Source organism: Capra hircus, chromosome 28, assembly GCF_001704415.2.
Source record: "Capra hircus breed San Clemente chromosome 28, ASM170441v1, whole genome shotgun sequence".
Taxonomy (NCBI): domain Eukaryota; kingdom Metazoa; phylum Chordata; class Mammalia; order Artiodactyla; family Bovidae; genus Capra; species Capra hircus.
The window spans coordinates 35,323,016-35,339,037 of NC_030835.1; the positions used below are offsets into that span (position 1 = coordinate 35,323,016).

A 16,022-nucleotide genomic window follows, 5' to 3' on the forward strand; every position below is an offset into this window, starting at 1 on the left:
AAACGCTATGAGCTTTCTTCCTTTTGCTTTATAAGTCATCTCTTCTATTTCCATCCCATTAATAGATTCACTGTCCATAAAATTTTACTTTAAAGTTCAAGATTTATCAGCTTTAATATTTCAGTGGGTTTGACCAACTGTGAATTTGTATAGAAAGAAACTTAGCATTATCAATTAATTGATTGAAACAGTATTATCAATATAGAGCACTTTTAAAAGTTGCATACTTACAGTAAGAAAATATAGAAATAAATTTAATTTACATGCATATTTTTGTTGAGTAGGAGTAGAGAGTGTGAGCAGAAAATCAATCATAAAAAATCTGTTTGGGGTAAAATTCTGTCATGGGAGAGTAAGCGAATATGATTTCAATGAGAAAGATGAACAACATATTTTTTCACTGTTAAAGAGACCATGTTCATGCATTTTTAAATAAATAAAGATGGGTATTAAATTGCAGCAGTACACAAGTTCAATGGGATATTTTTATGAGTATAGTTTACCCATGTTATCGTAAAATATCACTACTTACAATACACTGTAAGTTATATTCCAAGCATCTATTTAAACTGATAAGGAAAAAAATTCTATGATGAGCCTAGCAATGTTCAAGGAAATACAAAGTATTTGAAATTATTACACAGAGTACATAAGCAAAAAAAAAAAAAAGTGAGGACCACTGAACTATTTTAATCATTAATCTCAAAATATCAAGTTAATAAAATACAGCAATTCCATAATAAGACAGTTCTCTACACACATCCATGGAAGTCTATTACCCTAAAGCAATAAAATTTTAAAGTGTAATGTAACAGGGAACAAATACATTGAAAACTCTGATTTCTGGACAAAAATGACCTTCTAATCTTTTATTTTAATTTGATTGATATTTAAATTCTATTTAAAATAGTTCAAAATGACACCTTTATCATCAGTATTGCATTTACTTAGAGTAACTAAAAGTCAATCTCTGGACAGCTGTTTGAAGTCATCAGAAAAAAAAAAGATAATCATTATTTGTATAATGAATACACAGTGAGTCTGTTTTCAATTCACATTTCTCAGTCGGTTATCAAGCTAGTTTTAAGTAAAGATAGTGACTGCTAGTGATGACTCTCACACCTCATTCGGGTTCAAGTTTCCACTTTTTTACATATGCCTTTGTAATCTGAAATGTGAAATGTAATCTGAAATGCGATTCAGATCAAGCCCGGATCTGAAATGTGTGACAGGCCTGCAAACTATTTGTCCTGATTCCAAACCTCACATTACTCTGCACTGGGAGCTCTTCCTGCCAGGAGAGGCATAGACTGGGATGAATCGATAACATAAAACCAAATGAGGCTAAAAATTAGCAGATGGTATAAAACCATTGCTTACTACCTGGTGAATGTAGGCTGCTGCTGCTGCTGCTAAGTCGCTTCAGTCGTGTCCGACTCTGTGCGACCCCATAGACGGCAGCCCACCAGGCTCCCCCGTCCCTGGGATTCTCCAGGCAAGAACACTGGAGTGGATTGCCATTTCCTTCTCCAGTGCATGAAAGTGAAAAGTGAAAGTGAAGTCGCTCAGTCGTGTCTGACTCTTTGCGACCCCATGGACTGCAGCCCACCAGGCTCCTCCATCCATGGGATTTTCCAGGCAAGAGTACTACTGTGGGATGCCATCACCTTCTCCAGAATGTAGGCTAGTGAAAGGTAAATAAATGCAGGGGGAAGGTAAAAAATGAGAGTGTTTCATCTATGTGTTGTTTGTTAGCATGACCATTTTGCAGAAAAGTTCAACAGCACTAGATATATGGGGTTGGCCAAAAAGTTCATTGAGGCCATTTCCGTAAGACGTTACAGAAATGAACATCTTGGCCAGCCCAATCTTTTGTACCCAAACCGTCGGGAGGTATTCAGAAGTTCTACTTACGCAACTCTTAGTGTCTCTAGTCGCCACAGGGAACGTGCATGAACAGATACAGCACCACCTTCGTAATGAACAGTTCTGTAAAAAAAAAAAAAAAATGACTATAAAAAGCCCAATTTTAACGTTGTACTCTTAGACTCTATTTTTCAAGTCAATTAAGAAAGACAGTAAACGGGAAAGCTTTGGATAAACAGTAAAAGCTATACTTTTTGGTTGGAGAGAATATAGCTGGAAATATAAATAACAGTGATAACAGTGATCTGAATCAACAATTGATTCAAACACATTTCTTTGTCATTTACTCCCTGTAATCCCATTCATCCTCTCTCCCTCACCCTGGCCATTGTTTTCTCTCTCCCAGTGAATACTTTCACTATTAAACTTCAGTCTATAAAAGTACTCTGTTCAGAGTTTAAGTGCTGTTGGAGTGTAATATATTATAGCTTCCCAGGTGGCTTGGTGGTAAAGAATCCACCTGCCAAGCAGAAGATGCAAGTTCGATCTCTGTGTCGGGAAGATCCCCTGGAGAAGGGAATGGCTACCCACTCTATTATTCATGGCTGGGAAACCCCAAAGACAGAGAAACCAGGTGGATTACAGTCCACAGGGTCACCAAAGAGTCAGACATGACTTAGCAACTAAATGACAACAAAGAACAGTTCTCCTATTTTTTTTTTCCTTCTTACTATTTATTTGTTGGGTAAAAAAAGTTATCATTTGTCCTGGAGTACTTTCTACCTTCTGATTTTGCTGATGACATCTTCACAGTGTTTTTTTAACATCTGCCTCTAAGTTGGTAGTTAGATTAAAACATCTAGAAACTTGCTCATGTTTAAGATTGAGATATTTTGGCAAGAACACTTCAGAAAATGGTGTTTGCCTTCCTATTACATCACATCAGGAGGTTAACAATGACTACTTTTTAACTTTTTATAGTAAAATTAACTCAAGATCACCCTGACCCATCCACTAGAACTTAATAATTTTAGGTACCTCAATGACCAGGGTCCTCAGCAGGAATTTTCAACTGTGGTTGTGAATATAATCATGGGGATAGCTTTTAGAATCCTGACATATTGCCCTTAACACTGGCCAAATTAAACTAAATTTGGAATCCCCAGCTGGTCATAAGAGGGAGCCAAAGTTGGGAAACTACAATCTGCATCAGTTTCTACCCAGAAGCACTACTGACACTTTGGTCCGGGTGATTCTCTGCTGTGAGGGGCTATCCCCTGCACTGTAGGGTAGCTGACACATCCCTGGCCTCTATCAACTACACACAAACACAAGCCATCCAAGTCGCGACCCACAACTTGAGTCACAACTTGTATGAGATCACCCAAGTTGTGACAATCTAAAATGCTTCCAGATAAGATGAACTGACTTCTGGGGACAAGATTACTCGTAATGTCAAAACACTGTTATATATCAGTAGTACTCATTCTTTAGTGAATACTGGAATCATCTTTCAAGTTTTTTAAAATACAGATTACTGGAGGGAAGCAACCTAAATGTCCATCAAAAAATGAATGGATAAGGAAGTTGTGGTACATATACACAAAGGAATATTACTCAGTGATATAAAGGAACAAAATTGAGTCATTTTTTAGTGATGTAGAGGGACCTAGAGTCTGTCACACAGAGTGAAGTGAGTCAGAAAAACAATATGTATATTAAGGCAGGTATACGGGACTCTAGAAAAATGTTACCAATAAATCAATTTGCAGGGCAGGAATTTGACACCGACACAGAAAACAGACATGTGGACACAAGGGGAAGAGGAGGGTGGGGCAAACAGAGGGAATCAACACTGATATATATACCCTATGGGCTTCCCTGGTAGCTCAGACAGCAGAGCATTCACCTGCAATGCAGGAGAAGCGGGTTTGACCCCTGGGTTGGGAAGATCCCCTGGAGAAGGGAATGGCAATACATTCTAGTATTCTTGCCGGGAGAATTCCATGGACAGAGGAGGCTGCTGGGCTACAATCCACGGGGTCCCAAAGAATTGGACATGACTAAGCAACTAACACTTTCACTTTTTTATCTACACTATCATGTGTAAACTAGATGTGGGAAGTGGGAAGCTGCTGAATAGCACAAGAAGCTCAGACTGGTGCTCTGTAATGACCTAGAGGGGTGGGATGGGGGTAGGTGGGCGGGATGCTTCAGAAGGAAGGGATTATGTGTATACAGATTGCTGACTCACTTCACTGTACCGAAGAAACTAACACAAACAGTGTAAAGCAATTATAATCTAATAAAAACATAAAAACAGACTCCTGGGCCCACAGAGTTTCCAGTTTAGTAAGATCAATAATTTGTATTTTTAACAAGTTCCCAGGCAATGTTGGTACAGCCAGTCCATACTCTGAGAATCACTAGATTAAAATCATTATTTCATTAGGATAGTGATTCTTAGTATTGGTTGTATGTTATAATCACATGGAAATCTTCTTTAAAAACCCCCAGACAATTCTCAGACCATTAAATTAGAATCTCTGGGTACGAACTTGAAAAGTAATGAGTGACAAAATATAGATATATGTTCACGTGCATTTGTGCACAATATATATTGTACATAGTGATAGATACACACAAACGTAGATTTTTTTAAATTTGTTTCTAATTGGAGGATAATAGCTTTATAATATTGTGTTTGTTTCTCCCAGACTTTTAATAAAGATCTCATACTCGGCCATAAAGAAAATTTTATAAGATTTTTTCTTTTGCTTTTTTTTTTAATTTTTATTTTTACTTTGTTTTACTTTACAATACTGTATTGGTTTTGCCATACATTGACATGAATCCACCATGGGTTAAGATTTTTTTAAGTGTAGCTATTTACTCATATATTTTCTGATCATAACAAATAAAACGGGAATAAATACTAACATGATGAAAACAACAATTCAGAAAAGTAAGAAACTCTTCTAAATTACTTATAGGTCAAAGAGGAAATAGAAATTATACCCTAACCAGAACATAATTTATAAAAGAAAACTTCATAACACATTTATGATGGACAGGTAAACATTTAGAGATTGAACACTACAATCCTTAATTATTGAAGAAATAATGAAATCCAACAAACCAAAGAATTGTCTGAAGAGACTAGAGAATGCAAAAGCAAGTGTACAGCTTTCTGTTCACTACCTCTATTGAACTAATGAACCAAAACAATGTTACAGCTACAGAGAAAAAAAGAAAGTGTGTGACAATATTATTTGTAATGAAATTTTTAAAGAGTTTTCTACTTCACAAATCAGAAGTCACTGAAATTTTACTGAATAGGAATTTTTAAAATATGCACACCTGTTAACCAACAATATGTGCCTTGTTCAACAATACTTTAAAAAATCCCAGGATTCAGGCTGTAAATTATGGCCTACAAAAAAACATTATCCTCCAATATAACAAACTTCATTAACAAACTCATATTTCAGGCTGATCACATAAAACTGCCCAAAGAAGTCCTTTAAAGTTATTCTTTTAATAAGGACAAATTATTCCTGTCATCAATTCCACTTCTCAAAGTGTTATAATATTGTTCACTGAATGAAAGTAGTGAGCTATTTTTGTATTTTCAGCTATAGAATACTCTTTAAGCCTATCTCACTATCTCAGATGTCAAACCACTTATTTCTCAGCAAAAAGCAGGCACTTTGACAGTTGGGATAGCTCATCTTCAGAGTCTAAGCCCCCAAAAAATCTAGCATTAGCATACGGATAAAAGCATATGTCCTTACAAAGATTTCACAGCCTGACAGTTTGGCATTTATCAGCATGTACTTATCCCAAAATTTTACAGGATACACAGTTCCAATTAGTGGGCTTCAGCACAGAATCATAAAACACATTGTTAACAAAAGATTCAAGGCTTAAAGAGACCCCTCCCTTCTGCAGAGAAACTAGAAACATCCAGAATAATTTGATCATATAGTTTTATCAAATATTTGGGTACTTGGTGACCCACACAAGTTGACACATAAAATTAAACATCACAATAACTAATTCAGAGAAAATTCAATTCATCTATCTATATTTCTGAATCTGTAATTAATATCCACATTGCAAGGGATTCCTATTTTCCTCTCCAAGATAATAATAGATAAATTCAGTGTTTCAGAACAGGTCTATGTGCAGGTCTATGTCCCAATAAAACTTTATTTAGAAAAACAAGTAGTGGGCCAGATTTAAGCCACAAGTTGAGTTTGCTGACACCAATCCAAAAGATCATACCCGTATTATTGTTAATTTTAATCTCAGAGAGAGGCAGCTATATGAAATTCAAGGTCTAAAGTTCTCATAATTGTTTTAGTCAGGGTCCCTCAGAGAAATAGAACTATTCATATATATATATATATATATATGCCCATATGTACATACATATGCATATATGTATGTATATATATATATATATGCACCTATAAATACATGCAATTTTATATAAAGAGTTTACTATAAGTAGACTGTTCTTGAAATTATGGAGGCTGACAAGTTTTAAGATATGCTATAGACCCAAAGAGATGATGATTTAAGTTCCAGTCCATGTTTGAGAACCAGCAAAGCCAATGGCATAGTCCTAGTCCAAAGATCACAGGTTCAGATCTCAGTTCGGTTCAAAGGGAGGATAATATTGATGTCTCAGCTCAAAGACAGTAAGCAGAAAGAGTTCCCTCTGATTCATGAAGAGTCAGCCTTTTTGTTCTATTCAGGTCTTTACCTGATTAGATTAGGACTACCCACATAAGGGAAGGCAATTTTGAAGAAGTAAAGTGAAGTCGCTCAGTTGTGTCTGACTCTTTGCGACCCTGTGGACTGTAGCCCACCAGACTCCTCCATCCATGGGATTCTCCTGGCAAGAATACTGGAGTGGGTTGCCATTTCCTTCTCCAGGGGATCTTCCCAACCCAGGAATTGAACCAAGTCTCCCACATTGCAGGCAGGTGCTTTAACCTCTGAGCCACCAGGGAGGCAATTTTACTCTTCTGTAAATTTCAATGTTAAACTCATCTAAAAGCACTCACATGAAACACCCAGAATAATTTGATCAAATAGTTTGATCAAATATTTAGGTACTTGATGACGCACTCAAGTTGACACATAAAATTCAGTTCAGTACAGTCGCTCAGTCGTGTCTGACTCTGCAACACCATGGACTGCAGCACAGCAGGCCTCCGTGTCCATCACCAACTCCTGGAGTTTACTCAAACTCATGTCCATTGAGTCGGTGATGCCATCAAACCATCTCATCTTCTGTCATCCCCTTCTCCTCCTGACTTCAATCTTTACCATCATCAGGGTCTTTTCTAATAAGTCAGCTCTTCACATCAGGTGGCCAAAGTACTGGAGTTTCAGCTTCAACATCAGTCCTTTCAATGAACACTCAGGATTGATGTCCTTTAGGATGGACTAGTTGGATCTCCTTGCAGTCCAAGGGACTCTCAAGAGTCTTCTCCAACACCACAGTACAAAAGCATCAATTGTTCGGTGCTCAGCTTTCTTCATAGTCCAACTCTCACATCCATACATGACCACAGGAAAAACCATAGTCTTGACTAGATGGACCTTTGTGGACAAAGTAATGTCTTCGCTTTTTAATATGCTGTCTAGGTTGGTCATAACTTCCAAGGAGTAAGTGTCTTTTAATTTCATGGCTGCAGTCATCATCTGCAGTGATTTTGGAGCCCCCCAAAATAAAGTCTGCCATTGTTTCCACTGTTTCTCCACCTATTTGCCATGAAGTGATGGGACCAGATGCCATGATCTTTGTTTCCTGAATGTTGAACTTTAAGCCAACTTTTTCACTCTCTTCTTTCACTTTCATCAAGAGGCCCTTTAGTTCTTTTATACTTTCTGCCATAAGGGTGGTGTCATCTGCATATCTGAGGCGACTGATATTTCTCCCTGCAATCTTGATTCCAGCTTGTTCTTCATCTAGCTCAGCATTTCTCATGATGTACTCTGCATATAAGTTAATTAAGCACAGTGACAATATACAGCCTTGACATAATCCTTTTCCTGTTTGGAACCAGTCTGTTGTTCCATGTCCAGTTCTAACTGTTGCTTCCTGACCTGCATACAAATTTCTCAAGAAGCAGGTCAGGTGGTCTGATATTCCTATCTCTTTCAGAATTTTCTATATAAAATTAAACATCACAATAACTGAAAGAAAATCCAATTTATCTATCTATATTTCTAAATCTGAAATTAATATCCACATTGCAAGGGAATCCTTCTTTCCATGATAATGATGGGTAAAATCAGTGTTTCAGAGCACTTGAAGTATCCCCCTAAAAATTTCTGTTTGATCAGTAAAGCATGAGCAACAGTACTATCTTCTGACTGAATTACAAAAACATCAGTTAGGTCGTTTTCAATTTACTTTTGTTTCCTCAACACAGGGAAGCCCTAAATTTAGTACATTATTTTAACACTGAACAGCTTATAGTCAATTATTACTGCAATACCACAGACATCACCTTTTTTCTTCCAACTGAACTTTTTTCTTAACATTTACCATATGACCTTAAAGCATGGGGATAAGAAATGTTGCTATTAGAGTTCTATTTTTGAACACATTTTGGTTTCATTTTTGTCTTAATAGCAGCTGGAGTGTGTAACAAATCCTGAACAACAAAAGAACAAAAAAATAATAAAAGGAAATTTACTCAGTCACATTCAATTTTGATAATGAATCAGTTACACAAATTAAAAATAGAGAAAAGCAGTTTACTGACTTCTGAAGATTGCCTTGCCATTTCAGATGTTTATGATATGTTTATGTAGAATTTAGTAGGGACAAAAAAAGTCATTATCACTGTATTTTAGTTACCACAATGCAGGACAGTAAGAATAAATAGCAGAATTCTTTATTTTTCCAAACTTAATGTTCAATAAATGAATGACTGACCACAGAATTAACTTTTAAAAAATGATTTTTTTTATGCTAACAAAATAGAGTTTAAAAGACACAATTGGTATCCACAGTAACTACCACTATTTATTTATCTCAAAAGAAATGTACTGCTTTAATATAAGTATGTAGCAAAAATGATTGCTTTTCTCCCTTTTTTACACACAAGTTTATAAATTTAAATAATTGAATATTCATACAATCCATCACAGCCACAGGCTAAAGAATAAAAAACAATACAGTTACATGAACAAATGAAAAAGGAATTTGAGAGAATCCAACATCCGTTCACAATGAACACTCTGTCAACTAGGAATAGAAGGCAACTTCCTCAACTTGATAAAGATTACCTACAATTAACATCTTACTTAATGGTAAGAAACTAGATGCTTTTCCCCTAAGATCAAGAACAAGGCAAGAATTTCCCCTCTTATCATTCCTTTTCAACACTGTACTGGAAATTCTAGCTAATGCAATAAGAGAAGAAAAGGAAAGGAAAAGTATGCGGATTGAAAAAGAAAATTTTAAACTGTTTTTGTTATTAGGTAACATGATTGTCTACGTAGAAAATTCTAGAGAATCAACAACAACAAAAATAAAACTCCTGGAACTAAGTAGCAATTATAGGAAAGCTGTAGGATATAAAATTAAGGCACAAACTGGACTTCTTACACACCAGTGATGAACAACAGGAATTTGAAATTAAAACACAAGACATTTATATATCAACCAAAAAGAAAATGTACATTTCTTAGGTATATATCTAACAAAATATGTACAAGATTTTTTCCTAAATGTCCTATATTTTACATTTATGCCTATGATCCATTTTAATTAGATTTCATATAAAGTGTGAGGTTTGGACTGTGGTTCATTTCGGGTGTGGGCATATGGTTATCCATGTGCTTCATCTGAGTGTCTTAAGTTAGGGAAAAAGTTCTTCTTCTCTTCTTTTCCTGTTCTCCCTTGTGTATAAGACACTAAGCATAATGACTTCTTTGGATTTAGTCTTTAGGGAATAAAAGTCAGGAAGGGTAGTACCCTGTAGAAACCTTAAGCTTTCTGCCAACTCTCAAATCTTCCCTGAGAAGAAAAGTGCACTGGGACTGCTAGTTGCTTCATTGGGGAAAAAATAATAGAAAAAGTACCAGGAGAAATCATAAAATAACATCACAAAAATCACCTCACAGGCAAAAGTTCTGCATGTTGGCAAGTGTATGAATTTTCTCTGAAGAAACTATAAGATACATCAGATTGTCAAAACACCCACAAACCACCCCACTATTTTTTTTTAATCACTGCCTTTAAGCCTCAGATTCACGCTATAGGAACAGGGATTCTTCCCTGTAGAGTGATGTGAAGTTGAGATGCTTCCTCGTAACCAAGGGTGTGGGACTCACTGTCCTCAAAATAGTGTTCTATTCACTCAGGTTGGTAGGCTGGTTTAGTTATGATGGCATTTCTTCCCCTCCTGGAATTGCAAGTGGATGATAATCTTTTAGGAGTCACCAAAATCAGGCAAGTGAGGGCGTCAAGCCCTCCTGAGTTAATCAGAGTGGTTCTCCATGCAGGCATCCCACTGTTCTTAACCTACAAAAAATGCATGCCTTTTTTTTCTCCATTTTTTATTTTCACAAATACAAGATCATCAGCACTTGTATGCAAACTCCCATATACACATAACTATATAAAAGGGGTAAGGAATGAATAATACAACCCTGGATGAAAACTAAACAGAGAGATGAACACACACACCAATAAGGACAGTATGTGACACAGGGCACTTATCTGGGGCAGTTAAAGACAATTCTACCACCAACACATCTTCAACCAAATTGAGTTCTGTGTAGTAATGTATTACCAGACCCTAGATACTGAGGCAAATCACTCACACACAATTTCCCCTGAGAGCTGACACTATCTGAATGGCAGTTTCAAAGTACTTATTAGGAAGAAAAGTTTGTTTTATTAACTTATAGGCTAACAAAAGTATCACCTTAAAATCAAGGGCAACAGAGATTCCTCCTTGCCTGAGCTTCCTCAGTGGGTAAAATAGTAAAATATGTTTTCCAACCTAAGCTACCCTCTTTTGACCTGAGCCCTGGATATCCTCTACCCTCACCCAGTGTAAGGAATAAGCCTGACGCCCACCCGCCCCCACAATGAAGCAAACACGGGAAACTGTTACTTGATCTTGTTCCCTCCTGCTACAGCAGAGGCCCCAATAAAGCCTTGCCTGAAAAAATTTTTTAAAAGATATATTTTCCACAATCTCCTACAATCTCATTTTTTTACAGTCAGCACACACACACCAAATGCCTAGAACCTACAAGCCCTCAATAAACATTAAATGAATTGAATTAAAGTGACTGAAAGACAGACCTAAGATTAAAAGATTACTACATATTTCCTCAGTAGAATTTCTGCTTGGACCCCATCTACTATGCATGTGCCTAAGAGAGTGTTTGACTGATCAGCTCAGCCCCAGGCAGGTGCTAAGGCAAGCTGTCAAGAATCTCTTCATCTAACAGAGAAATCAAGAAGTATATGCCTATACAGCACTTAAAGAAGTATTGCATATTTACTCAGGGCGGAGTTTGTGAGATTTCTATTGAAGTTATTTCACAAGCAGAAAGGTCATGTTTTGAGATAACACATCTATATAAAATGTAAATGAATTACAGTGGATTAAAAACAATAACATCCTTACACTCTGATTCCATATTAAAAGGATCATATAAATACAACTGGAGCAGGAAAATAACTAAATACATGCTGCCCCTTTTACTTTTCGGTCTGTACAGAATAAAATACAACCACAAAGTCATGGAAACTAAAAAGAAGATGAAGCTTGTCTTGTCTTTTCTTCCTGAAAGATATTGCTTACACTTGGATTAAGTTAAAAAACTAAATGTGAGCCAGTGAAAATGGTCTTAAATTTTCACTGAGAAAATAACTGGGAGATTTTTCTTTTTTTCTCAGTGTTGATGTTTAATCTATTGTCTCTTGTAATTCACTCACATTCAGTGAAAACACCTCAATTGCTTTTTAATTTTTACTGAAATCAAATGGCTCCAATTTTTATATTTTCAATCCTTTGCCTTCAAAGTCTGTATTTTTAATAATTTTAAAGAATTATATAAAATTTTTTTGGTGCTCTGCAGCCTGTGGGATCTTAGGCCCTGACAAGGGATAGAACCCATGTCCCCTGCATTCGAAGCCAAAGTCTTAACCTCTGGACTACCAGGGAAATACCAAAGCCTGTGTTTTCGTAAATACTGTCTTCTAGCTCAGTCATTCACTGAGAGTTTCACTCTAGACCAAGTCAGGCTCCTAAAGGATGACAGGCCAAAGCAAGATCAGGTTGCTCTCTGCAATCAGCAAAAAGGGTAAGTTTAGCTGAAAGACTGAAGTTCTTTCCAGGGAGAAGAGACAAAGAATCAAGAATAGCTCTTCTTCATGTGCTTACTCTTCTAGTAAAACTATTTGACAAACCTATCTTATTTCCAGACCAAGGCTAAAGAGGTACTCACAGGACAGGAAGGAGAAGAGAAGAAAGGAAAGTTCTTGTGTGATAACCTGACCATTTTGGAGCAAAACAGCCGCTTTGGAAGCTTGCTCCAAGGTAGTGACTGAGGGCATACATACCCTGCAGGATATTAGTCATCCAACTGTGTACTCAGATATAAACCATGCATCTTCTGCTAAGCCAGAGAGACATTTAATTCATTAGATCAGACCCATCTCATGCCTTAATCAATTATTTACCAAGTAAAGCTCATTAGGTCATAATATTAAAAGGGGCATGAAGGTGAAAATATTCTCATGCATACATACAGCAAGGCTTTTGCCAGCTGAGTCACTTCTGGAAAGCAAATGTAGCATTTATCTCCAGACACTGTCAGAAACAATGACTTAACAGTTCTGAATTTGAAAGCAACAGGACAAAGCAAGTATTGCATGCAAACAGTGATACCTGCTAAGATGGAAACAGGACAACCTCTCTTTCACCCTCCCCCTCTCTCCCCTCAACCTCAAGACATACACACATCACTGGGTGTACTTTATCTACACACGCATGTATATGTGTGTGCATTTATAGACAAGCATTTTAAGCTTTTACTGTCAAATATCTCCACTAGGATGGAAACTCCTTGAGAAAAGAGACTTGGTATCTTTTTAGATACTATTATAACCCCAACACCCAGAACATGGCAGTCTTTTCACAAATTTTTATTGAGTGAATAAAACTACTTATGAGCTATGTGGTAAAACATGTTTTAATATATCAATAATACTTTGCAAAAAAGAGTTCCCCTAATAATGGTTTGCACATTAGAGATACCAAACAATAATTCTGAATAATATTCTCTTAACTGATCCCTTTTAAAATTTATTCATTTAAAAGTATGACATAATTCAGAGAATGTATATTTAATCCATTAGTAAAAGTGTCAGCACATAAAAGAAATGCTTTTGTTGATATTTTATTATATTCACATAAAAAATGGACAGAAGTAAATAAGGTAAAATCCAGACACAGAATCTACAATAGAAAATATCCTCATGTAAAAGATTCCATGCTTGAAATAAAAACTGGCGATCAAATTTCAAGCCTCAAGAATGAAATCTTATTTTAAAAGCAATAATTAAAAACTGTGTTGCATCTGACAAATCTCTTGCCAAGCACCAGAACTTGTTCATCCTTAATTTATTCTATCTCACTATTTGAAGAGTTTGAAGAACTAAGAAACTACAATTCTACAGTTAATCTTCATTGCGTTTCTCCCTTTCACCTGACTGCTCACAACTCTCATTGATGATACTTTTATGACTCTTATTGTTGTTCAGACAAGTTGGATACTGGTGGTTTTAGAGCCATATATCTTTCTGAAAAATTCTTGAGAAATTTAAAATAAAACCACAGTGATGCTATATTTTACGAACATGTCAATAATCAATCCATAAAAGCAACATGAACAGGAAGCATGGGGAAAAAAACAAACTATATATATATATATATTTTAACTTTGCTAAGCCTCATTCTCCAATTCAATTACACTTAATTGAATGGGACAATATATGCTCTTCGTTCTGGGACTCTGATTAAAACTCCCATGAGAATGCACAGTAAACACCATACAAACACAAATTTAAATGTGAATAGGATTTATCCATCAGATACAGAACAGATTTGTGACTGCCAAGGCAGGCAGGGTAACAGATGAAAGGATTGGGAGTTCGGGATTAGCAGAGGCAAACTATTATATATAGGATGGGTAAACAACAAGATCCTAATGCATTATGATTTATCACAGCAATTTCAATATAGTTCCCTATACCATTGGTATAGGGAACCATTGGTATAGGGAACTATATACCATTCATTGGTATAGGGAACTATATTGAAATTCCTGTGATAAATCATAATGGAAAAGAATATGAAAAAGAACATATCTATGTATAACTGAACCACTGTGCTGTACCCCTGAAATTAACACAACAATGGAAATCAACATACTTGAAAAAGTGTAAAGATAATAAAAAGATCAATGCATCAGTATTTAGAACTGCAGTACTCATCACTGAATTGCATCTTAAATTGCTACAAGTAAGAGTCGTATTATGTATATTCAAAAACTGTCAGTGGAACAAGGCATGAGCAGATAGAGTAATTTATTTACTAACCAGGATTTACAACCAGAAATGGTCTTAAATTGCTCAGAACTAACTGTAATTTACGGTGATCTCCTTAATCAATTCAACTACTTCTCATAACAAACCAGATGTGACCTTAGTTATTAAACTTTAATACCAGAATATAATTGTGTATCAGTTCAGTTCAATTGCTCAGTCATGTACGACTCTTGTGACCCCATGGACTGTAGCATGCCAGGCTTCACTGTCCATCACCAACTCCCAGAGCTTGCTCAAACTCATGTCCATCGAGTTGGTGATACCATCCAACCATCTCATCTTCTGTCAGCCCCTTCTGCTCCTGACTTCAATCTTTCCCAGCATCAGAGTCTTTTCCAATGAGGCAGTTCTTCACATCAGGTGGCCAAAGTATTGGAGTTTCAACTTCAGCATCAGTACTTCCAATGAATATTCAGGACTGATTTCCTTTAGGATGGACTGGTTGGATCTCCACGCAGTCCAAGGGACTCTCAAGAGTCTTCTCCAACACCAGCTCAGAAGCATCTCCAACAGTTCAGAAGCATCAATTCTTCACCGCTTGGCTCTCTTCATAGTACAACTCTCACATCCACACGTGACTACTGGAAAAATAGCTTTGCCTAGCCAGACTTTTGTCAGCAAAGTAATGTAACTGCTTTTTAGCATGCTGTCTAGATTGGACATAGCTTTTGTCCAAGGAGAAACTGTCTTTTAATTTCATGGCTGCAATAACCATCTGCAGTGATTTTGGAGCTCAAAAAAATAAAGTCTGTCACTGGTTCCATTGTTTCCCCATCTAGTTGCCATGAAGTGATGGGGCTGGGTGAAAATGATCTTAGTTTCTTAAATGTTGAGTTTTGAGCCAGCTTTTCACTCTCCTCTTTCAGTTTCATCAAGAGGCTCTTTAGTTCTTCTTCACTTTCACTCATAACAGTGGTTTCATTTGTGTATCTGAGGTTATTGATATTTCTCCCAGCAGACTTGATTCCAGCTTGTGTTTCATCCAGGCCAGCATTTCCTATGATGTAGTCTGCACAGAAGTTAAATAAACAGGATGACAATATACAACCTTCTTGTACTCCTTTCCCAACTTGGAACCAGTCCATTGTTCCATGTCTGGTTCTAACTATTGCTGCTTGACCTGCATATAGATTTCTCACAAGGCAAGTAAAGGGGTCTGGTATTCCCATCTCTTTCAGAATTTTACACAGTCAGTTGTGATATACACAAAGCTTTTAGTGTAATCAATAAAGCAGAAGTAGATGTTTTTCTGGAAATCTCTTGCTTTTTTGATGATACAGCTGCTGCTGCTAAGTCGTTTCAGTCGTGTCCGACTCTGTGCAACCCCATAGATGGCAGCCCACCAAGCTCCTCTGTCCCTGGGATTCTCCAGGCAAGAACACTGGAGTGGGTTGCCATTTCCTTCTCCAGAGCATGAAAGTGAAGAGTGAAAGTGAAGTTGCTCAGTCATGTCCGATACAGCAGATGTTGCCAATTTGATCTCTGGTTCCTCTGC

General features: G+C 36.6%; 1 protein-coding gene across 1 annotated transcript in view; it reads right to left on the reverse strand.

Moving 5' to 3' along the window:
• Window positions 1-16,022, reverse strand: part of RYR2 (ryanodine receptor 2) — an 814,256-nt gene that overhangs the window by 425,423 nt on the left and 372,811 nt on the right. Inside the window, exon 11 of the mRNA XM_018042460.1 lies at window positions 1,915-1,989. Coding sequence (XP_017897949.1) covers window positions 1,915-1,989 — 75 coding nt within the window. The remainder of the gene's footprint in view (window positions 1-1,914; window positions 1,990-16,022) is intronic.